This window comes from Podarcis bocagei (assembly GCF_964188305.1).
Source record: "Podarcis bocagei genome assembly, chromosome: 4".
NCBI lineage: Eukaryota > Metazoa > Chordata > Lepidosauria > Squamata > Lacertidae > Podarcis > Podarcis bocagei.
This window is the reverse complement of record NC_138128.1, coordinates 76,455,475-76,481,245: the sequence shown is the minus strand read 5'-3', so window position 1 is coordinate 76,481,245 and position 25,771 is coordinate 76,455,475. Positions and strand designations below refer to the sequence as shown.

Sequence of the window (25,771 nt, the reverse complement as noted above, 5' to 3'; positions counted from 1 at the left end):
CAAGGCTTAACTTGCCTGGGCTGGTTCACTGCCACGGAGCCCCCTCTGTGGGCTGGATCGCGGGCGTGCTTCCCCGTGCCGCAAAAGCGAGTCCCTGTGCCGTGATAGTTTAGTGCAGGGTGCAGGGACTCGCTGAGTGGGCGGCTCAGGGGCCGGTAAAACGACCCGTGGGCCGCTTATGGCCCATGGGCCTTAGGCTGCCGACCCCTGGAGTAGAGTGAGCATATACAAGCCCTAGATGTGCACCTGTCATACCATTATATGGCCTTGTTGGAGCCCATAACCTTGTTCCTGTATAGGAATTATTCTGGATCATAATTTACATGCTGCCCATTTGACTGGGTTGTCCCAGTCACTTTGGGCTGCTTCCAACAAATCAAAACATTAAACACAGTAAAACTTCAAACATTTAAAAATTCCCTATACTGTTCTAAAAGCTAAGGATCTACTTAAATTGTATTTTAAAACACATATACAGGATTTTACACATACATACACATCTGGGTCCTAATTCTACAGGGAATGGGGAAATGGAGAGTCCATTTTTTCTTCTTTACTATGAACCTAATACATAGTTCCCCCCCTCTTATTAAAAAAGGCTTATTTAATTGTTACAGCGGCCATAAGCAGAATTAGCCATGGTTTTCATTTTATGCATTTTTCAATTGTAAACTGCCCTGTGATCCTTGGACGAAGAGCGATATAGAAATTTAATAACCAATTAACTAAATAACTAACTAACACACATGGAAATGCTCAGAAAAGCCAATGTGAAACTATCACAAATGAAAGTGATACTACTGTCTCATATTCAATGTGCACATTCAAAGTTAACGTGAGAGAGGACTGATGTTTCATCAGAAATGGAGTTATGACAAGTACTCATTTGTTACCTGCAGCTTATCATCATAATTGATTTCTTCCTTTGAGAGCCTCAATTCTTGTGTTAAGTGAAATGACTGTATAAGGTGCTCTGGAGACACAAAGTCTTCAGTTACTTGAATACAGCTATGAAAATTCTGTACCTGAGCAAGAAACGGAAACACAAAACAACATTCTGAATTGTTCTTGGGCAAACGAGAAAAAGTTTTTTTTTTAAAGCCAGTGTGCATTGATCACAGCTTTCCAAATCACCAAAAAACCCTATTATGCGTTCAAAAACCCATAGAGTTGCATGCAAATTTTCCAGCTGATTAGATAGGAAAACTGTGTGTGTAATTTTTATCAGCATGAGCATTGCATTCACTGTAGTCAGCCCTCTGACCACCCCACAATTGCTCTCTCTCACATACATACATATGAGGAGGGGGTGCGCGCACATGCACGCACACACATGCACGCGCACTCACCCACCCACCCACCCACCCACCCACCCACCCCTATTACCGCCTTCACGCATCCTCTTGGGTTGCTCCACTCTTGGACACCAAATAGTACAACAGCTTGTCTGAGGTATCTAGTGACTCTAGTAAAAATAAATTGATGTTTTTACCTGGTGAAGTGCTCCTGCTGGTAAAACAATGGCATCACCAAGGAACTGGATCAGAGTGCAGGTTTTTACTCCATATTCTTCAAAAAGTCTTTGACGGAGTTTTCTGTTTACATACCAACTCTGGTCACGTATCGGATCATGTTCTGGCAAAACATCTAAACCTTGTTCTTTTGCCATCTGTAATACGTTATAAGCAAAAGTGAATGCTGTGTGGTTTTAAGTAATATCTATGTTCACAAAATCCTTTCATTCTAACATCTTATTTCTAACATAAATACAGTTTCAGTTTCAGAACTCTCCTATGAAACTTTGAAAACCTCAAGGGAAAATGGGGAAAAAACTGCTCCCTCCCCCATGTCTCGTACAGACTGCTTGGGCCGTATCTCAGAGATCTTATTTAAAATATTTATATCCTGACTTATGGCCGAGGCTCCTACAACTGGCTCGTAATCTAAAATAACTTTACTTAAAGACATAAAAAAATATAAAAAGGAAAAGTAAAAACCAAAAACCTCCAAAACAGAGCTAGAAAAATAACTAAATAAACCACGTTCCATAGCTTTGCTGCTTCTTGGACAAAGAAGCTCTGTCTCAAGAACGTGTCCAGAGGAGGGCAACCAAAATGGTCAAAGGCCTGGAAACGATGCCTTATGAGGAACGGCTAAGGGAGCTGGGCATGTTTAGCCTGGAGAAGAGGAGGTTAAGGGGTGATATGATAGCCATGTTCAAATATATAAAAGGATGTCATATAGAGGAGGGAGAAAGTTTGTTTTCTGCTGCTCCAGAGAAGCGGACACAGAGCAATGGATCCAAACTACAAGAAAGAAGATTCCACCTAAACATTAGGAAGAACTTCCTGACAGTAAGAGCAGTTCGACAGTGGAATTGGCTGCCAAGGAGTGTGGTGGAGTCTCCTTCTTTGGAGGTCTTTAAGCAGAGGCTTGACAACCATTTGTCAGGAGTGCTCTGATGGTGTTTCCTGCTTGGCAGGGGGTTGGACTCAATGGCCCTTGTGGTCTCTTCCAACTCTATGATTCTATGATTCAAGCGGTTCTCCACCAGATTACACCTGGTAGAGGAACTAGAACAAAGCTTCCAAGAAAAATCTGAAGGCAGCCTTTCCCAACGTGGAGCTCTTCAGATATTTTGGATTCTAACTCCAACCATACCTTACATTAGTCATGCTGGCTTGGGTTGATGGGAGTTGTAGTCCAAAACATCAAGGGCACCAGGTTGGGGGAGGCTGTCTTAAAGCAGAGAAACACAGATGCAACTGAAGGGAAGAAAACCATCTCACTGTCTGGATAGTCACTTCCTGCGAGGGAGCACAAGTGTATCCAACACTCCCCACCCCAAAAATGAAGGATCCCATCAACAACTCAATGAGTACTGGGCATGCTCAGTGGGCAAGGAATTCTGGCTGACTGTTAGGGGAAAGGAAGGAAAACCTGGGGAAGGATGATGGAACAGAGTGGCTGGTACCCAGAAGACAAGCATTTGCCCATCACAAATCTTATACACAATAATACCAATATGCATTCATTGTAAATCTAACCTTCTGTAGAAACTCCCTTATCTTGTCAGCATCCTTGCTGGCATAAATGTGCCACAGAGCACCAGGCAGTTCACTTGAATCCTTCAGTCTTTTTCTTAGAAGATCGTCCAAATCTTCCTCTTCAAACTTCTTTAATACCACTGAGAATTCAGAAATGCAATTACTTTCCAGAGCTGGAGAAATTCTTCCTTTAGATTCAACACTTTACCATAAATCTCTCCCTCCTTAACAAAAAGGGGCAGGGTGGAGCAAATCCACATTCACTGAGTAAAAATTATAATGGAACAAATCTAAAACAATAGGAGTACCAGGGGAAAGCTTAGAAACACCTTTGCTACACAAAGGCTTTCTGTGTCTCCATGGAAAATGCCAGAATCCAGTTTGGGGCAATTCACCCTCCCCAAGTGCCACAGTTCAACCTATTCAGGAGGGTTCCCTAATCCTGAGGAGGGACTTTACGAGGGTCTTGGGAAGTGAAGTGAGAAGAGGGGGGCAGAAAGGTTTTTCTTTGCCAAACCCCTTCCATGAACACTTCCTAGAATATAAGTCAATACATCCAATAATACTTTGCAAAATGGGGGGTGGGGAGAGAATGTCCTTTAATCTGAATGAGCACCAAAGGATTGCTAAAGTATCAAGTGGATTGATTTAGGGTTCATTTACAGGGTGTAGATCAGCTATTAAGCAAGTTGTGCCAACTCATATTTTTCTGTTTAATAAACATTGTATTATTTTTACTTTACCTGATTTTGAAGGAACGCCATTCCCTTTTGCTATGCCAACGCTGACAAGGATGTTCACCACGTCAGATACCTCAATATGAAGATTTGTAGTTCCTATATCATGATCTTTAGCAGCAGCTACACCTTTTTCAAACAGAATATATAGAATATGCTGAAGGGCATTTTAAAATTATCATAGACTTGTAAAATGTTTTCCTGTGAAATTGTTTTCTTAAACAAATACTGCTTTTATAATGTATAAGATTAGGAGTTAGCATTCTGATATGAATAGCCATGAGGGTGTTATTCAACTAAGTTTTACTCAGATGAGACCCACTGAAATTAATGAACATGCCTAAGTTAGGCCCATTAATTTCAATGAACCTACTCTGAGTAAAACTTACCTGAATACCACCCAATTATTGCACCTACATCAGGAGCATTAATGTGTTTTCTCTCATCTCAATGTACATTGAATATGTACATGTATACTCCCTCCTCATTCATCAGGGAATTCTGTTAAGTGGCCAAGTTAACTGACATCTGTAACTCCCTTTTATAAAACATCTTTATATTACCATGACCACATTATCACATGCTTTGACCCACTCAAATTTATTGATTCTTCCATTTCCTATAAACTTGCCTTTCTTCTCGCGGCTGGGGGGGGGGAATAATTTTTTTTAATTCTCCCCCCCCCCAAAAAAAACCAGGGTGCGTCCTATGGGACAGTGTGCCCTATAGGGCGAAAAATACGGTACTTACCATATGCACTGCATAATCTGGGCCCTAGATCTGGGCGCACAAAAAAACCTGGCAAGTATGAAGCTAAATTCAGTTTTCCTTCTGGGTTGCAATATTCAGGCAGTGGCAAACATTTTAATAAGTCTTCATATCTGGAAAAAAAGAGTAAAATAAACATAAATAATTTTTCAGTAAACAAAAAGCTCAATCCATCAATTGATGAGCTAAATAATACTAAATACCTTGCAGGCATCATGGTCTTGAAATCGTCTCCTGAAGGAAAGTCTTTCAACTTAAGTATAACTGTTTCTCCATTTTTAATTTTTTGCCGTTCTGCAAACAGTGAAGAGATCAGTGAGTGTGCTACCAGATGGGGAAAAACAGGAATTTTTTATAATGGTTTTAACAATAACTTAGAATATATCCCATCTTTTTGATCATGGAGTAACAGGGTTGATAAGGCATTTACCAACATCAGGGGGGGAAATCCTGAAATTCCAATTTTTTGGCTCTCATATCTGATATTAAAACTGCTCTACTAGTTAATACTACATTGCAATTCTGTTTGGTTGTATACTCAAATTTTGGATGTATAAAACACACACACACTAAACATTTAGACATTTTAGAGATTGAAATACAGAATGGAAGCTATTTGAATGTACATACCATACTGTCAAATGTCAAAAATGGGTTTTCAAAAAACCATTAAAGTATCTTGTGGTAGAGCAAAATGCACACTATTATATAGCAATACAGATATTTTCCAATTCATGCTCATGCCTGTCACTGGAAGTAATTGGTGTCTCTGATCTGAATTTTTTTTATCAAGGAAGCGGCCTACATTGAGGTTTTTCTTTTTAAAATAAAATAAGCAGAACATATAATTATGAAATATTACTAAGGCTTATTTTGCATTAGTATATTATGTAGAGGGAGGGTCCTGTCAAGTCTAAATACTTTTCAACTGAACTTAATGGAAAGAATTAAGCACACAATCAACTCTTGGACAATTAACAGCATCCTGTCCCAAACTAAATCTTTTCTGGCAAATAATGAAAAAGGAAGGACCTCCACAATTCTCTGATATCCTCTTTTTCCAGATTATAGATAGGTATTTTATTTGGGTCTGTTATAGTCCTATACAAAGCACAACATACTTGAAACTTCTTCAAAGCCATCCCAAAATTCCTTGACACTGCCACTGGAAGTAATGCTGTCTTTGCAGTTCAAGAGATCAGCTTTGAGATCACCAAAATCTGAACTAATAAAATCTGCCTTCCATAAGCTAGCATTCAGTTTCTTCTGCATTCCAGACACTAATACGGGCTGAAAAGGAAAACAGAAAAGTGGAAATAAGCAAGAGCACTTAAAAAACGGATTCATGCATATTTCCATCACTCTTGAAAGGACATCTTGTCTTGACTGCACAGAAGTTTAGAATATTAACTGTTCATCAATAAATATTGGGACACCTTCATTTAGGCATGTGAATTGTCTTTAACATAGCATGGTTTTCAGAGTTTCTACTCTTTTCATTTGTCTCACATTTCAAGTTCTTTCTACTATTTTTCAACTCGTTTTCTTAAATGCTGATTTGCAAGACTGCTGTTTGTACCACCAAGAGATGAAAATTAGTCCAAACATTAGTAATATCCTCTATGAAGAATTCTTAAGTTCAGATTTATTCTCAAAACAATAACCAATAAAACAATTTACCTGTTACTTACTGCATAATGAGACTTCATACTTAAAAGCAATTAATTTGCCAGCAATGGAAATACATAGTGAGATGCAACATTGAGTGAGTGTGCATCAGCTCATGCAATGGGGCTTCTTCATCTCCTCCCCACTGCAGCCCCCTAAATCTGCTCCAGAGAATTGCTGAATGCTCCAGAGCAGGTTTTTTTGACGGGGGCTGTAGTGGAGAAAAGAGAAACCACAAGTCTTGTTTTGTAAATGGGTTTCTGTTGCACAAGTGGAAAAACATCACCAGATGTTGCCCAATGACCAACCTCAACACAATTAGACTACAACTAAGACCCTGTTAATTTTCTTCCTAAGTGGGAGTGCAAAAGGAGTTGTTAGGTTGATCTTTACACATATATACTGAAGTAATATTGCACAACATTAATAGGGAACACTTTAACTGGTCCATAATTCTCAGTATTTAATATGTTCTTGGCCTTAACCCACGCTTAAAATTTTGTTATTGCATTAAGTTTTAACTTCAAGACTGGCATTAAAATGGTAATACATTGAGCTATGTGGCTGGTCACTTTTGTCAGCAGGGACCCAGAACTCTCTCTGATAAGACATCCCTGCTACTGTTGTGGGTTATGGTTCTTCCCCCTTCCACTATAGCTAAAATACTGTTCTGAAGACCATTTCATGACAAGGAAGTATTGCAAAATTTACATGAGCTGCCATGTTGGTGATATGCCAGTTGGTGATATGCCAGTTAGTCTGGAATAGTCTTCAAGACAAAATGAGGCATCTGTGTTACAAACCATATATAATGAGGCAAGTGGCAGTTAGTGAGGGACTCTGGCTGAAGCGTTAGGAAGTGGTAATCCTTTGGCCACATTTGGCTGCATCCACTGACAAATGGATTCATTTAATCTTCATTTAAACTCGATAACCCTCATGGTCCCTTCCAACTCTACAATTCTATGAATCTATGAAATCCAACAACAGATCTAAAATTAAGGTGCAAGCATGCACTTTCTAGGTGCTGAAGGGCCTTTTAAACATACCTTTCCTTGCTTCCAACAATCCTTGAAAAGTTTCCAGTTGTTGCTGTTTTTATGATCACTGAGCCATAAAATGTGTTTATCACAGAGCCATGAATGTGGAACATCACTGAACAATGTGCTGCAATCATCTGTAATAATTTTTCTCTCATCCTTTGGCTCATCCTTCACTTCAGATTTTACATTTATCTTTGGTGTTCTATTTGGTGGAATCTTGTTTTCTACAACTGAAGCAATTATGTCCTCAAGAATGTTTGGCATCGTCCTTCCACCTTTGCTACTCTATTGGAAAAATAAAATGAGGACTTAAGCAATATTGAACTTGTCAGGAGGAAACCTTTCATTATCAGACCATAGAAGAGGTGCTGCACTAATAATAATCAATAGTGCAATCAAACTGAAAACTACAATAATATATTATATTCTCATTCATTAAAAAGTGATCTTCTGATAACAAACCCCTCTGATTTTTACACAAACAATAAAGGACAATGAGATTGCAGGAGTTTAACTCTTTAGTGAATTGCTCGTGTAATATTTACATGCATAAACAGAGCCTTAAAATGTTGTTAATAAGTTTGAACTTTAACCAAGTTAGTTCATAACTAAACTTTTTAAGGGAAACCATGGCAGACTGAGATCCAGAGAATTGCATAACTAACTCCACATGTCCAAGAAACCTTTGGACTCATGAAAAACAGCCCCCTTGTTCTGCAGTGACAAAAAATTCAAGAGCAGTTAATGATAATTCCAAATAATAGCATTGGACATGCCCAGGCCCTTAGGTATACAATTTCATTCTATGACGAATATCATACAGTGAAAGCAGTTCCATTTAGACATTGCTTTCTAAGCTAATTTAAGCCCTTCTCACTCAAGAACATTTGGAGCAAGGCATCTGGTAACAAACTCACTGCAGTTCCTGTAGAATAAACTGGTGCAAAAGCAATGCCAGCATCTGTAGAGCCGAGACGCAGTTTTCCAGCAGTAGTGGTGAGCAAGTCTCGTAATGTTGAGCCCTGCTCATTATTTTGAGACAAAGGAGTTGGCATCTTGTAGTTAAGAGATTCTGAACTGTCTTGGTCCTGCTCTTCCTTTGTATGCTTTCCAAGAGGGCAGTCTTTGTTTTCTAAAATAAAAAGGATTAATCGTACATAATTGTGCCATGATACAACATGAATAATACTAGCTGTTTGTGATTCACAATGGCAACAATCTACCTGTAGCGCTTATTGCCTTATTTTTTTTTTTTTGGGGGGGGTTATTGGGTTGTTTTTGTTTTTATTTTGATTGTGTATTTCATGTTTTTATGTTGTGGTTTTATCCTGTGAACTGCCCAAAGGCCTGTGGGTACAACGGTGGCAGACAAATTTAATAAATAATAATAATATTTCCCTGAACACATGGGGATGAATTAAATCTTCCAAATTTGACCCTACTTAACTATGTAAATGGCATTTGTGACTGTTGAGTGTCCTGTCATAAATGACAAATATGGTAACTAAAAAAAGGCTGGAAATACATGCCATCGGCATATGGTTTTCCTATCTTATACAAGAAATTGTTTAGTCTGATGCCTCCAGAAGGTGCCAACACACAAGACTGGAAAATATGGAATTCCCATTGCTTTTTATATTATGAAAAATAGCAAACTGTGAATGATGACATATATCAATCAGTTACTAGACCAGTTCAGACACAATGGGAATCCACAGTTTTCTGCAATGTGAATTAGTTGTGATAAGCCTTGGTCTTAGGAATTTTTTCCTCCCCTTCACTTTCCCATGTCAGAACAGATGGCCAGATACATCCACTTTTGGTTTAAAACTAATCAAAGTCCCCTGGAGGTGTCAGAAGAACTATGATTTGAGAAAAAGCTGGAATGAGAACACAATATGATCCTGGCCTGTTCTTACTAACCATAGCTTAGCAAACTGTAGTTCCTTGAGTTCACACATCATAGGGAACCAAATATAGTTTCAAAGTGGAAGCAAAGATTTCTAGTCTCCTCCTTACAGGTATGAAAGAGCAGGAGGAGAAGTATGCAAGTCTGGGGGCCATTCACATAGTGGGGCAACAAGGTTTTCATATGAATCTGACCCTAGTGTTTTGGGGATCCAGTAAGAAATATAACTCGCCGCCCGAAAAAAATTCTCATTTTTTTGTGAAAAAATAACACTAATAGTAGTCTGGTGAGTCTGAGAATTCATAAAAGAAATAAATTACTTTTATTTTCTGGCAAGCTGTTGCGTCCAATGTCAAAACGCTAAAGTAATTTATAGTTATATTGAATGATACTGAACTTCATGACCATAATCCAACACTCTTCCAACCACTGACTTCAGTGGGCATAAATGTGCCTGTGTGCTGGATTGTGGTTCAAATATATAAATGTGCTGGAAGAATCCATATTCACCACAGCCTCTTCTATGCCCCTAGGCATCCTTCTGTATTTAACATTTTCTGGTTACAGATGGCATTTCTTGCTCACAGACCAGAACAAGGAGGGCATTGAACGAGGGCTGAAGAAAAGAGGCATATGATGTGGCTTCTGATGTGGCTAGGTTTTTTGTGATAATATTGCACAGGGGATATTCACTACCCTCTCCCAGGACTCCTGAGAAAACACCACCTAGCTCTGCTGTTCCTTAGAAGTAGCATTGTATTACTACTGTTAATATTTAAACAAAATGTATATACTGCTTGATAGTAAACAAAACCTCTGTGCAGTTTTAAGAAACAATCTGTAAAAAGAGAGAGGGACCAAATAAGGCGGCTGAAGTTGAAAGCCTGTTCAGGCGTTTGCAGAGCTACATAGTAAACAAATACTTTTGTCTTAATGAAACACTAAAGCTTCACTCCTTCACTCCTCACCCTCCCCAGTTCCTCTTCTTGCAGTATATCCAAGCATTATTATACTTCTGCTGTATTTATATTGTAAGCACACTGTCAATATAAAAGTTGTAAACATGAATGAATGTATGAACAAGCAGCTGAACCATATTGGTTGGTTTTTTTGCTGCAGACTCATTCACAGCTCCTCTGGATTAATGTGTCATTCAGTCTACAGAAATCAAGGCAAAGCCCTCCAGTACTGCCTCGTTCCATAAGATTACTGGAAGTCTGAATCAGCTTTCTTTTTATTCTAGAAGGACCATTTGTTCCTTCCTATCCTCTTCATTCCTGTCCATGCAACATACATTTTTCTTAACATGGAAAGTTTACACAACGAAAAAACTTAATGATAATGTAGGTCCCTATAATGATAATTAACGATAAACTGGGTAATCTTGAAAAACACCTGTCATTTTGGAAATCTAACGTGTAAAGGAGGTCTATTCTGTGGCAGCCTGCTTGCACAACAACCACCCATCCCAACAGCATAGAAGTTGAGAACCTGTTGCCCCAGATGTTGTTGGGCTATTGCTCCCATTGTTCCTGATCATTAGCCACACTTGCTGCGTCTGGCGGAAATGGCAGTCCAATATCTGGAGGGTGACCAGTTCTCCACTCCTATACTAGGAGAAATCTTGTGCAGCACAACAGCTGAATCCAATGGGAGTCCTATTCTTGTCAGAGGGCCTTCTAGGTAGTGGTGTTCACCCTGTGGAACGCCCTCCCATCAGATGTCAAGAAAATGAGTAACTATATACCCTTTAGTTTAGAAGACATCTGAAGGCAGCCCAGTATAGGGAAATTTGTCAAGGTTTAATGTTTTATTATGTTTTTATATGTTGGAAGCCACCCAGAGTGGCTGGGGCAACCCAGTCAGAGGGGTGGGGTACAAATAAGTTGTTGCTGTTGTCAAAGCTGTTGTGCAACTGCCTAACGCAACCCGTTATTGTTAGTGGTGACAGTTAAGCTTGTGTGCTATTGCTTGAACAAAATTAAGATTCTCAAACTTCCTGTGCTAATGTTATATGGGATCTCACCCGCAATCTGCTTTCTAATCAACATATCTCATTATTTACCTTTCTTTTCTTCCCTGGCCTTTTGTTCTGCTAGATCTGCCAACCAGTGCAGTGGTGACTGGGATTCAGGAGGAGTTAACTTGCTGTCTGTGCTCACGTCACTTCCTGGGCTTGTATTACCGTTTGTCTCAGATTTCTGAGATGCCTTCTGCTGTTGCAACTCAGGTATGCACAGAGAAATTTTATTACTGTGATTAAGGACGTTCTGCAAAATCTGTAGGACACAACAATTCAATTAAGCACTTTGCATATGATAAAACAGTAATTATTTTAAGACCCTAATGCAGCATATGTAAACTATGCTTTAGTGATGCACAGTTAAGCAGCACTGAAAGTCAATAGCATATGCAACTGTGCATCTTAAAAGTGTCATAACAAATATTAACAAAATTATATTTGATCACTAAGCTGTGGCCTTACCTGAGATACACCATTCATTGAAGGGAACTTGCCAGGTTGTAAATTCTGTTTGCTGGCACACTGGCAATGGGCTCTAATCTCATGTTTCTCTCTAATATTATGCATTGCTTCAAGAAGTTCCATTAATACTATAAAATATTAAGAAAACAATGAATTATACAGTTTTGAAGCTGACCACCTCAAACTTCATCTGCATCTGCACACCAAAGAGAATAGACACCAACCCTTAGAACCAGTTCCACCTTTGCCAACACATTTCAGAATTTTACCCCAAAATAAACAGCAAAATTCTGACACTAGCTATCTTCAACATGACTTTTTTAGATATGTCATTTTTTTTAAAAAAAAAATCTGTTAACGTGGTTAAGTACCATTTTTATTACATAGGGTAAGCTGCAGCATTTGAGGGACTCAAACAAGAGAGATACTTAATGGGGAAAGGCAGAGAAGGGCATGACACATGAATAGACCGAGATCATAAAGCACGACCATCATTAAAACAACATTTCCTGTACACTGCGACCTTTAAAAGCAATGCTGGCCTGCCGCTTCATGTTTTTTCTGTGTTGCTTTCCCACTCTAGACAGAGGGCAGCTGCACATTTTATACAGCAATGGCCACTTGCTGCAGGTACGTAGATTGTTTACATAAATATTCCAATTAAACACACAATAAAATCAAAATGTATTTAAAGTTCACCAAGAACCATCACTAGCTAATCAAAGAAACAAAAAAAGCATTTCCAGTTAAGCACATTAAAACCAGGAGTACCCTAGGTGCTCGTTCTATACCAAGTTAGCCAATGTATTTTTTTTTTTTTTTTAATAAATTTTTATTGGTTTTACAGCATTTTTTTAAAAAGAACAAACAAACACAAAACAAAACAAACATACAAAATGCTTTCAAAGATATTTTCATAAACCTCTTTTCTTGGACTTCCCCATACCCCCCCTCTCTGCATCCCAGTGTCCATATTTGAACTAGCAACTCCCAGTTGTTACTTTCTAATCTCTGTCATCTTAGTCCTCCTTTATTATCTAACCTTGTATCCCTGTACCCTGTTACTTCTAGCAACCACAACATTTTAACATTCGTTGAGTTTGTAGTAGTCCTTAAGATAGCTCTTAAATTTTTTCCATTCTTCTTCCACCATCTCTTTACGTTGGTCACGGATTCTGCCTGTCATCTCTGCCAGTGTCATATAGTCCATCACTTTCATCTGCCATTCTTCCAGAGTAGGTAAATCTTGTGTCTTCCAATACTTTGCGATGAGTATTCTTGCTGCTGTTGTGGCATACATAAAGAAATTTCTATCTTTCTTTGTCACCAATTGGCCGACAATGCCCAAGAGAAAGGCCTCTGGTTTTTTGGAAAATGTACATTTAAGTACCTTTTTCATTTCATTATAGATCATTTCCCAGAAGGCCTTTATCTTCGGGCATGTCCACCAAAGGTGGTAAAAAGTACCTTCAGTCTCTTTACATTTCCAACATTTATTATCGGGCAAATGATAGATTTTTGCCAGCTTGACTGGGGTCATGTACCACCTGTATACCATTTTCATAATGTTTTCCTTTAAGGCATTACATGCCGTAAATTTGATACCGGTGTTCCATAACCATTCCCAGTCATCTGACATAATGTTGTGTCCAACATCCTGCGCCCACTTAATCATAGCAGATTTAACTGTTTCATCCTGTGTGTTCCATTTCAACAGCAAGTTATACATTCTAGATAAATTCTTAGTATTGGGTTCTAGCAATTCGGTCTCTAGTTTTGATTTCTCCACTTGGAAACCGATTTTCCTATCCTGTTTAAAAATTTCCATTATTTGGCGATATTGAAACCAATTTTCTACTTTGTGCTTCAATTTCTCCTGACTTTGTAGTTTAACCTTGTCTCCATCCTGTTCTAAAATTTCCCAATACTTCGGCCATCCGACCTCCATATTGAGTTTCTTCACTGCTTTAGCCTCCACTGGTGACACCCATCTAGGGGTTTTATTTTCCAATAAGTCTTTGTATCTTATCCAGACATTAAATAATGCTTTTCTAACAATGTGATTTTTAAAGGTACTGTTAACCTTGTCATACCAAAGATATGCATGCCAACCAAAAGCATTATTGAAGCCTTCCAGATCCAAGATATCTGTATTCTCGAGGAGCATCCATTCTTTCAGCCAGCAAAACGCTGCTGCCTCATAGTACAATTTTAGGTCCGGCAGGGCGAAACCCCCTCTTTCTTTAGCGTCAGTCAGTATTTTGAATTTAATTCGGGGCTTTTTGCCCTGCCAGACAAATTTCGAAATGTCTTTGTGCCACCTCTTAAAACATTCCATCTTATCAAGAATCTGCAAGGTCTGAAACAAAAATAACATTCTAGGCAATACATTCATTTTAATTACTGCAATTCGACCTAACATTGACAGTTTCAGATTTGACCATATTTCTAGATCTTTTTTAATCTCTGACCAACATTTTTCATAATTGTCCTTATACAAATTAACATTCTTAGGTGTTAAATAAACCCCTAGGTATTTGACTTTCTTAACCACTGTCAAACCTGTTTCCTCCTGAAACTTCTCCTTTTCCATATCTGTTAGGTTTTTCCCTAAGACTTTAGTTTTTTGCTTATTCAACTTAAATCCAGCCACCTGGCCAAATTGTTGAATTATTTCTAAAACCCTTTTCGTACTAGTGTTTGGCTCTTGCAAAGTCAATACTAGGTCATCTGCATACGCTCTTAACTTGTAGTGTTTAGCTCCGACCTGCACACCTTTGACCTGCTGGTCATTTCTTATCATATTCAGCAACACCTCCAGAACCGAAATGAAAAGTAATGGGGAAATTGGGCACCCCTGCCGAGTTCCTTTTTCTATCTTAAGTTCCTCAGTCACAACATTATTTACAATCAGCTTAGCTTTTTGTTCGGAATATATTGCAGCCATACCATTCTCAAAACCCTGGCCTACCCCCATCCCATGAAGATTCTTCCTCATAAAACTCCAAGAGATATTATCAAAGGCTTTCTCCGCGTCCACAAAGATCAATACTGCTTTAGTGTTTATATTCACCTCCAGCTTTTCCAAAATGTCTATTACATTCCTTACATTGTCCGCTAGGTGTCTTTTAGGGAGAAAGCCTGCTTGGTCTTTATGAATCTTCTCCATCAAAACTCTTTTAAATCTTTTTGCCAAAATGTCTGCAAAAATTTTGTAATCCACATTAAGGAGTGATATCGGGCGGTAGTTCTTGAGTTGGGTCTTTTCAGTCTCTGACTTTGGTATGAGTGAGATATATGCCTCTTTCCACGATTCAGGTGCCCTTTTTCCTTCAAGGATCTCATTACAAACTTCTCTTAATGGTTGAATCAACCATTCCTTCAACGATTTGTAGTATCTAGAAGTCAGTCCATCTGGTCCCGGAGATTTGCCCAATTGCGTATTCTGAATGGCAGCCTCTACCTCTTGTTCTGAGATTCTCTGGTTCAAGTCCATCTTACTTTGCTGAGAGATATTTTGTAATCCATATCTTCCAAGGAATTTGTCTATATCTTCTTCATTTTGCGGGCCTTGGGTGTAAAGTTTTTTGAAGTAACTTAGAAAGCAATTTCTAATTTCATTAGGTTTAGATATACTCTTTCCATCAACCTCTAGGCTTGTAACTGTATTTAGTTTCTGCCTTTTCTTCAATTGCCATGCCAAAAGTTTACCGCATTTATTTGCTGATTCAAAAGTCTTTTGTTTCATTTGCTTTATCTTCCATTCAATCTCTTGGTTCATCAATTCCATATATTGAGTTTGATATAACTTAATCTCTCTTAAAATGTCCTGAGACTTTGGTTTTGTTCTTAATTTCCTCTCTCCTTCCTTTATCATTTCCAAGATCTTCTCTTTTTTCTCATTTTGTTTTTTCCTCTTTATTGAATTTTGTTGAATCAAAAATCCTCTCATAACAGCTTTACTTGCGTCCCAGATCACTCTTTTCTCCACGTCAGTCCTCAAATTTATTTCAAAATAGTCTTTTAAGGTCTTTTGGGCCTTCGTGAGAATCTCCTTATCTCGAAAGAGGGTGTCATTCATTCTCCATCTAAATTGACCGGTTATTGTGAGTTTCATCTCCATCTTCACGGCGTTATGGTCGGAGCAAGTTTTTGGGCAGATTTCCACTTTCTTAATCTTTGGAGCCAATCCACTAGTAACCCAGATTTGGTCAATTCTGGTCCAGGTCATCATTGCTTGGGAGAAGAAGGTTCCCTCTCTCTCCAGAGGGTTCCTTGTTCTCCAAATGTCTATCAAGTCCATGTTTTCTGTCATTTCGAAAAAAGTCTTGGGGAGTCTCCCTTCTTTAGTGACTGTTAGTCTTTGTGCCTTGTCCATATTAGTGGAGACCACGCCATTCATGTCTCCCATGATTATCATATTATAATCCAGATAGTCCGTCAAAGTTTCATGAAGTCCCTTAAAGAAGTCAGATTTGCCTTCATTTGGTGCATAAATTCCAACAACTAAAAGTTTTTCTCCTTGTACCAAGTTAGCCAATGTAGATGTAGATGTTGTTGGGCTAAAACTTCCATTATCTCTGAAAACTGACCAAGCTAGCTTGGGCTGTCGGGAGGTGTAGTCCAGCAACATCTGGAGGGCAGCAGGTTGGCTACTCCTGGTCTGTACCATAAACTCTGATGAAGTAAAAGGTCTTGATCTCTTTCCTAAAATCCTACAAAAAGCTTTTGAACAAATCTATACTTTACACTTCTGCTATGTGGAACACTGATGTAACCATCATTCCGATCAGGCCTCAGCCTTCGCTGATCTATAAAAGTTTACAAACTATGACCAGGAACAAAACAAGTTATAACTTTATACTTAAAATTCTGATCTGAGCTACGGCCTGGTTTACAAAAGAGTGCCTTTTCAGATGAAGGCTTGACAGTAGCCTGCAGAAGGCACATTTCCTTCTGAGGCTCAAGTACACTGTGAAATACCTTCCATCTTAGGAAAAGAGACACAATACCTCTGAGTCTGCAGCGCTAGCTATGAATCCTGAAATGCAGTGCCAATATTCATTGATACAAAAGCTTTGACCTTCATTATGATCTTACCTGTTCCAGGAATGATCTGGGTTGGCATTAAATGTTTGTGATCATGAGGCTGCCCTTTCACACATTTCATCCAGGCGTACAATTCTTTATCTGTGAAGGCATTAACAGTTTACATCAGGGGTCAGCAACCTTTTTCAGCCGTGGGCCGGTCCACTGTCCCTCAGACCTTGTGGTGGGCCAGACTATATTTTTTTGAGGGGAGGGAAATGAACGAATTCCTATGCCCCACAAATAACCCAGAGATGCATTTTAAATAAAAGCACACATTCTACTCATGTAAAAACAACAGGCAGGCCCCACAAATAACCCAGAGATGCATTTTAAATAAAAGGGCACATTCTACTCATGTAAAAACACGCTGATTCCCGGACCGTCTGTGGGCCAGATTGCAAAGGCAATTGGGCTGCATCCGGCCCCTGGGCCTTAGGTTGCCTACCCCTGGTTTACATCATAGAATCAATTACAAGTTTTTATTAACTTCAATTAAACACAGTAATTTTAGATCAGCCATGCAAACACACAACCTACAGTTATAAGAGCGGTGGTTTTGAACAAAGCTGAATACACTTGTGGTGATTTTACTTTGTATCCAGTTTTTGTGATTAAATAGAAACTAACCTAAAACTTCAAACAAGCAGTTCTAAAATGTTTAACTATTATCTTAGTTCTTACAAAAAGTGCACTGACCTCTAGAACTCTTCCTTTCTTTAGCCTTATAGCAATCTAAGCAGACCACAAATCCACATTTTTGGCAGACCCAGTGAATGTTAAACAGAGTGGCTTCACATGCATCACACATTTCACGGACTCCTCTGACTGCTCTCTTCCAAGCTATTTTGGCTGGAATACAGAGTAAACAGAAGACCAAGTACTGAAATTTAAAGGCAAACAACTGCAAAATTATAGCACATAAATGAAATTTCAGGTGAAAACCTGTTTGATTTAGGGTGTCCTTCCCCAACTTGGTGCCCTCCAGACTGCAACTCTCATCATCCAGGACCACTGACCATGCTTCCTGGGGCTGATGGGACTCATAGTACAAACCCTGTGGAGGATACTAGCTCAGGGAAGACTGATTTGCAAAGTACATTTGCCGCCCCACACTTTGATTATTTTGTATAGTTTTGCACTTTTTAATAAAAGTGCGTTCATTTCCAAAGAGCCAATAAAGATACAGTTGAGACAGCCCATAATTACAAAACATCATATTAAATACTTTTTTTTACAAAAGAAAAGAAAAGTTGTTATGGAACAAATCAAGCTAGCAAGGCTGTTGTTGCATTGGGAATGGAACCCACGCTAATTTTATTTACTAAATTTATATCCCACCCTTCCTCCCAACTACGGTAAGTTTGGGGTAGCCCACCTTGTTCATGTCTTGGACATTTATCCCAATACATTTTTTTTTCCTCCTGTGCTACTTCAACAGTACAATAACATAACATTTTGATGCAATAGGGAAATTCCCAAGGAAAAACACGATGGATGAGCCACATTAAAAAGCAGCAACTAACTTTTGAACAGAGTTATTCAGAAAAAGTTGGATACTTACCATCCTTTTTGACCCAGGACATGGCTGTTTTCTCAGATGTCACTAACTGACAAAATTTGTCACCTATGTGGTCTAAGATGTATTTGCAAGTTTCTAGGTCAATTTCATCATCATCATAATTATCATGTGTCCATAAACTCATTGCTTCATCATCATACTGATCGGGAGAAGAAAAGCCATCAATCCTAACCACTCCATTCTTACTAAAAGAAAGCCTACAAAACAAAATACACAACTTACATAAGTATCAAATTCATGATCAATTTAAACTGTATTTCGATGTTAACTGTGTGTCAAACATGTTATGGTTGGTTAATGTCCAATGTTTCTAAAAGGCAGCATGAGAATGTATACATCTGTCTCGGTTCTCTCCCTGAACCATTTTGTTGGCAGAGACAGACAAGGTACTGCTGGAAAGCTAAGAGGGAGATGGTGGCATTAGTGTATCATTGGGGAATCTACAGTTGAAATATAGATTACCAGTTTCTGCTTTATATACCTTATATACATTGATGCCACATATAAAACAATAATTTCATAGAATAATTTCATTATTAATCTGCACTCAAACATGAGAAGTTTGTTACATAATGGTATTTTTTCACTATTCAATCTACTCAATCTGCTGAAAATCAACATGGTGTGACTACTAGAAAGCTTTTCAACGTTTCTATTAGTTGAATATGTGTTTGGCATAGAATGTAATGATATAAATACAATAACAACAACAAAAATAACTCCACAAAACCACAGGGATTAATTTGCAGGTCACACCCCATTTTGTTTTTCTTTCCTTCCATCACTTGGGACCATAGTCGCTTACATTCATTCTTACCTCAGGCTACTGTCTCCTTCCTTTCTTACCTTCAGTCTTATTCAGTTCTAGATCATCCTTGTTGTTGTGAAAAGGAAAAAAGTATTGCCTTTATGACATAAGAAACCGCTACTCCAATCCTTAGTCATCTCTTTGCCTCTGTCCTTCAGTTACTATTAGGCATGTACATCTGTTCTGGTGATTGGCTCAACGGTTGCTGATGTCACAAAGGCCCTGCTTTTTCCTCTGTGGAGCTCCTTGTAAAGGTTCCTTTTCAGGTTCTCTCCTGTTGAAAAGCTGGATGTTTTCCACAGTCTCTCACTTTCTCCTTATACATACCAGTCCCATACATATGACTTTTGTGTGGCAGGAATGAAGCCTACTACAAAGCCTACTACTACAAAGGCAGAGTCACCTCAGCTGCTCCACCCATTTTTGCCTTTGGCCACCCTGCACCAAGAACAGAGCATGCTGCATAATATGTATGAATATATTATTATCAGATTCAAAGATCTGAGAAGTGGCCTATAGTTCAAAATCACAAACCTGTTAAGCCAAAGACCTTGGATTTAAAGTAAAGGATTCAATATTTTTTTAAACCACCTCCACCAAAACCTGCTGCTTTTTGTGCAACAGAAACTCCAATTGAGTTTACACAAAGAAAAATATTTCATAGAATCACAGAGTTGGAAGAGACTCCAAGGTTCATCTAGTCCAACTTCCTGCAATGCAGGAATCTCAGCTACAGCATCCATGACAGATGGCCATCCGATCTCCAAAGAAGGAAAGTCCACAACCTCATCAGGGAGTCCGTTCCGCCCATTTGCACCTGCGATAGTGAAAGTGGTGCATTCCAGACGTTGTGGACTCCAATCAGACCTAACCATGGATTATGCTGGCCAGGGCTGATGGGTGTTGGACTCCAACAACATCTAGACCCAGAAATGTACAATAATGTCAGAGGCAGTGTTTTGATAATGCAAAATTTCTATAGGTACCAGGCTTTAGCAAAGTAAAAAAAACGAAGTAGGGTCCACTTCATCAGCTTGGTTGATAGATCAAATCCATTTGTTTCTCCTCTCCCTGAGCTGCTTCCACTCAAGTAGGCCATGACAAAAACATCAAAACTTTAAGAACTGGTGCCTGAGATTGCTGCCTCCACACCACTTGTTGCAAACCTGTGGTAGGTACTGAATTGTTTGCAACTGATCCTACGTAAGGCACTCTGGGAGAGTGAGGTAAAAAAGTGACTATCCACAATTTAAAAAGCATTTCTAGCTTGTATGCATCACTGCTCCAGCGTGTTTCAAACTGCACCTCTTCAAAGCGCAACGGCATTGCTACAATAGAAGTGTAGAAATAAAACTTGGTTTCTCAAAAAGAAAAAAAAGTTTTTCACTTACCGACGAAAGTAGTAGAATCTACAAAACACTGGTGAGTGAGCTGATTCTTCTCCTTTCTTGCTTCTTACAAGTCTACATTCTCTGCATTTTTGCAAATTGGGCCCGATTTCATAGCAAGAGTCATCCTGCAAAAAGGATTCTCCCGTCTGTTTCAACTTCTTTACTTTACGCCAGTCTTTTAATACTGAACGAGGTATGCCAGCTGCAAAAATGACAACTTCTTTAGTAAAAGGAAAGACAATGTAATCAGGACTTAATATTTAGAGTTTAACAGAAGCTGTAGTGGGAGTTAGTATTATTATTTATTGCCTTTATTAATCACTTACTACAAAAATGTTTCAAAGCAACTTACAATTATAAAAGAATATATATATGATACAAAATTTAATTTTTTAAAAAAAATTGGGTAAAAGTGTTTATATTGCAATAAAAAGGATGAATCCATGTATGTTAAATTATAAAAAAGTGTTTGAAAATAGGTGGGGACGGACGGGAGAATTCACACTTTTTTATTTAACCTATTTTTGTTTTTTATCAATTACCAATTTTATTATCAATTTACCCCATAATTTACAGGAGAATGGATGATAACCCATTTATTTTGTCAGTATAACCACTAAGGCAGTAATAATTTCAAACACATCTTATTGGTGACTCTGCTTCTGTGAACTACTATGGTTACCTACACGATGAATTTATTTATTTATCTTGTTAAGACCAGTAGTATAAAAAAGGAAAGTATTTTCAAAAGAACAAAGTAAAATCTTTTACACATCTCCTTTCCGAAAATTCAGAAAAATGGGATTGCAAACATTTAATACATTTGTTGGCCTCAGTGCAAAAGTATTTCCTATGGACTGCATATGGACAGTAATGTACAATGCAAATGAAACATTTTAGTTTAGTTTGTTTTCAAACACTTATATCCCTTCTTTTTTCTACCATAGAACCCAAGGTGGCACATCTATTCAGGCACTAACTAGACTCAGAACCAGCTACGCTTCAAGCAAGGTGGTGGTCCCATGTCCCTTATATCCTGGCTATGATTTCAGTCTTTAAAACAGTACTCACAAAAGACTATCAGCCAATCATGATAGGAAATTTTAAAAAACTGCAGCCTGGCAGAAAGCACATTTTCTTGAATATTGTGACACTTTACATTTGTCAAGTGTGTAAGGTCTGACTTGCACTAATGCTAAGCCATGGTTTGTTCATTCAAAGGGTGACTTGTTTGAACATTTGATAGCAAAGCTATCTACAAAGCCAGTTTGTAGAGGAAAAATATTCATTTGCAGGCATGGAATTCAAACTGCACCGGCAAGCGAACTACTTCTAAGGGCTTGCTGTCAGCACTGATCAAGGAGCCCCACTTGCCAAGGAACACTGAAGAACACACTTTAGATTCACAACTGTTTCTTTGTGGCTGTCACTTTTTGCCTCATATGACATTGGGTGTGGGGCAGGCTGACGTGGTTTGGGAAAACAGCCTCTTGAGCCAATTTAGGACCCCTGCCAGGCCTAATTAGGCCCACAGGCCAGACGCTCCCAAACACTGCCTTAACACTAGCACAAACAGCTACATTAACATTGATATAGGTCACATGGTTCTCTGCCACTGATTTTTCTTCACATTATTTTAGTCTTGACGCATCGTTGCCTGCCTTTGGGAGTAGAAAGTGCTATGCAACCTAGTTACGCTCTGCAGTGATTTCTGTTGCTGAGGTAGTACTTTATGGAGCTACTGTGATCATAAATTCCTGCAGTGCGCACATAGCTTGTTTTCTACTGGTTCATGTAGTATAGTTTCCCCGTACAATTATGTGAGGGAAATAAGAAAATGCAGAATATATGGCTAAGGATTATTTTGTTGAACCAGCCCACAGACATAAAGAGGAAGCACACATCTGTTCATCTGCTAACTCCTAAAGCAACTGTGCATTGCAAAAACTAATTTTAGAATCTAGACAGAAACAGTGTGGTCCATATCACATGCTCAATCCTAAATTATGATTGAGTGTGAAAATGATAACCAATTCAACTGAAGTGCATGTGCACAGAGTGGAAAAGAAATACATAAAAGGAATAGTTCTTCACAGCAATAGGAGATGAAGGATCTTTAGATGGGGAAGCAGCTGGTAGCAACAGGGAGACAGGAAAAGCAGAGGCGCACACACACACACACACAGAGAGAGAGAGAGAGAGAGAGAGAGAGAGAGAGAGAGAGATGTATGCATGCTTTGGAAGAAGTAAACGGGCATGAGTCAGAAAGTAGTTTCAGGGATTGGAATTGTGTAGCAAGTACTGATCAGTAAAAAATAACATTTTAAAGTAACAGTTCAAAAATGGGATAATATACAGCTACTTACAATAACAATTTGTATAAACCTCTAAGTTGTAACACTTAGGAATATTAGGTATACTGAAGTGTCCCTTTTATAGCATTTATACAATTTCAGCACTGTTTTGTTGCAGTCCTAAAATTACTTGTGAATGGTAATTTTAAATAGTATCATTGTAAATAGTAAAACTGACAACAATGTTACAGTACAGCCAAAATCAGTCAGTTCTGATCAGTGGCCTGAGTCTGAAGGGGCAACTTTTAACACATGCAGAATACAGGGATAAGATCCCTAACTGGTGAGAGTTTCTGTCTCTTTGCTGGAAACCCCTCTGCACCATGAGGGTGACCATTACAGACTCAGTCCATCATGTGCCGGTTTGGGAGTGTTGTGGGGTTATATTGAAAGGACGGAGCTACACTAAAGCATTCCCACAGCCTCGCCACACATTCAGAATGAATGTCTGAAGAAAGCATAGCGGACAGCAGAACTGTACAATACACATATACAGATGTATAATTTAGATAGGTTTCAAAATTCAAGCTTTTCCTGGTATATAATATTGGGTGGTTGTTGTTGTTTTTTAAAGTATAAAAGACACACAATCCTGACTGCAATAAAAAAACCTAATGTTCTTACATTCCAATTTGTATGCTAACTATATACTTACAATTGCTGCTGCTGCTCTGTAACTTCAATTTGCTTTTTTCTTTGGCACTTCTGCTAAGAACACCATTTGGCTTTATTTCTTCCTCTGCATCGCCTTTTTTCTTTTGCAAATCATTCTGTTTCTTTTTGTAAGTTGGCTTAGGCTGCCGCTTAGTCCTTTGCTCTGATTTGCTCTCACTTTCATCAGAATCTCCACTTTCAGAGCCAGATTCATACGTCCTTTTCGTTTTTCGCCTTGTCTGTTTCTCTTCTTTCGCAAGCTTTTCACCCAGCATTTTACAATCTATATTATTTTGCAAATCATTTGACGTAGAAGCTATTAAGTTAACAGTACATGGCTTAATGATTTCTGAGACACTGTTCCCCGAATTCTCTTTTTTATTAGTATTTTTATCTTCTTCCGAATGTCTTGTGAGCCAAGCTTTTTTCAGCTTCGTGTGGTAGTTCCCTTGACTCGTCTGGGATACTTGCCCATTGCCTACAGTATTTGCTTTGTTTATTGTACCAGAGATGACAGTACTGTCTAGGGAAACGGAGGCTGGATATATTGGATTTTTCGCAGCAGTCAACTCTGTATCACTGGCACCGCTACTTTTAAACTGAGCAGCAGCCAATGCTGCCTTGTGCTTTTTCAAGTGAATAAAATCAGATGGCCCAGAGAATCCAGAGCTGGCCTGAAGAACACTTTCCGTTTTGCTGCAGGCTAATGTAACTGGAGCTGCGGTGCTCAGGCCACATTCTTGTATGTGTGCCACTTCCTGGTTTATGGCTGTGGAGACAGTACTCTCTACTGACGTGCAAGCTAAAGCTGCATTGGACAAACAGTAAGTCACTTCTGAACTGCCCATGATTGGAACGCCAGTAGTAGCCACAGATGCTGTTACATCTGTTTTGGTGCTGCATAGTGTCGTCGTAGTCGGCGTGACAGAACTGGGAACACTGCCCTGGGAGGCAGCTGGCAAGTTCTTTTCATACTGGGCATGAATTGTGTCTGAGTTCACGGTCGGCATAACTATTCTTCCAGTCTCTCTGGCTTCCGCTGGTTTGGGACAATCGGTTTGGTTTATCCCCACCAGCGATCTTTCGACAACTCGCTCTTTCGGAGCTGTCTGCACGACAGATACTGTATCATACTTTGTACGTGAAGGTGGACGTACAATGACAGAAGCTGTGGCAGAAGGCAATTTCCTCTCTATGTGCCATTCCATTTTGTCATTATTTGGAATAGTATTATTTTTCCACATATCTGTAAATTTTTGCTCCAAAGCACTTTTGTAAACATTTTGTGCTTCCTTCGGCTCAGGAACTAAAGTTGGTGGCTTCTGTAATTCGTGGATTTTGCTACCAGCATTAACTGGCTGCACTGGAGTTAAGGTTGGAGGAGAAAGGCTATTGTAACTTCCTTCCTTCCTCTCCAAACTGTGATGGACTGGAGGGTGAAACACCGGTGCCCTGTGCAAAGCGGGCATTGTTCGGAGTGTACTTGAGGATGAAACAGACAACTGAGTAGGACTTCTGGAGTCATTTCTGAAAGAATTTGCTGAATTAGAGGTTGCTTGCTGTGAAAACTGCTCTGTTATCTTGCCTATTGAGCTTTCAGACTCTGGTGGGTGTTTAATCAAAGGTGGTGGTTTTGAAAGAGATGTAGTGAAAGAAGTGAGTGACTGAGCAGAAGCTGTTGAAGGACAACTGCTCTGTTTATCGGCACACATACCTGAAACCTCTTTTGAGGAGTATGTTCGTGGTGGTTCGTTGACCACACTGTTAGACAAAGTGGTAAAATAGTTGCTTTGTGGCAAGTTCTGTGGTACAGAATGCTTCATCTTGTAGAGTTCTGAATCTTTCTCATGTTTTACTCCATGGCTTTTGGGGCTAGAGGATGATAATGGCAATATTCTGGAATATGATTCCCTTTCACCCTCAAGTGCCTTGATTTTAGCAGTAAAAGGAGCAACCTCAATACTTTCTTGAAGTATCCTCCTGTGCTCTTCTTTATACTTGCTTAGCCTCTCGCCTGTCTCTTGAAGTGACCTTTGCAGTGGGTCTACAAAGTGTCTTTGCAAATGGCCCTCTTTTGCGGTCTGTGATCTGTTATGCTCTACATCTGACTTTGCTGGAGTAGCTGCAACTGAACGTAAAGGTTCAAAAATTCCTTTCCTTTCCAATTCTCTGTACAAAGACACAGAAAGCAGAACTGAAATAATTCTGTTTCACATCAATGCATTAATATGCTAAAC

At 39.0% G+C, this 25,771-nt stretch overlaps 1 protein-coding gene across 4 annotated transcripts in view; it reads right to left on the bottom strand.

Annotated features, from left to right (window-relative positions):
* JMJD1C (jumonji domain containing 1C) overlaps positions 1-25,771 on the bottom strand; it is a 123,690-nt gene that overhangs the window by 1,533 nt on the left and 96,386 nt on the right. For all 4 annotated transcript variants that reach the window (XM_081190799.1, XM_081190797.1, XM_081190798.1 and 1 more), the window contains 16 exons: positions 23,536-25,703; positions 20,527-20,728; positions 18,310-18,524; positions 17,445-17,597; positions 16,758-16,847; positions 11,658-11,785; positions 11,238-11,451; positions 8,181-8,395; positions 7,270-7,548; positions 5,674-5,842; positions 4,756-4,846; positions 4,535-4,665; positions 3,791-3,913; positions 3,048-3,187; positions 1,493-1,669; positions 894-1,025 (listed from right to left, as the gene is read on the bottom strand). In XM_081190799.1, the coding sequence (XP_081046925.1) occupies positions 894-1,025; positions 1,493-1,669; positions 3,048-3,187; positions 3,791-3,913; positions 4,535-4,665; positions 4,756-4,846; positions 5,674-5,842; positions 7,270-7,548; positions 8,181-8,395; positions 11,238-11,451; positions 11,658-11,785; positions 16,758-16,847; positions 17,445-17,597; positions 18,310-18,524; positions 20,527-20,728; positions 23,536-25,703 (4,627 nt within the window). The remainder of the gene's footprint in view (positions 1-893; positions 1,026-1,492; positions 1,670-3,047; positions 3,188-3,790; positions 3,914-4,534; positions 4,666-4,755; positions 4,847-5,673; positions 5,843-7,269; positions 7,549-8,180; positions 8,396-11,237; positions 11,452-11,657; positions 11,786-16,757; positions 16,848-17,444; positions 17,598-18,309; positions 18,525-20,526; positions 20,729-23,535; positions 25,704-25,771) is intronic.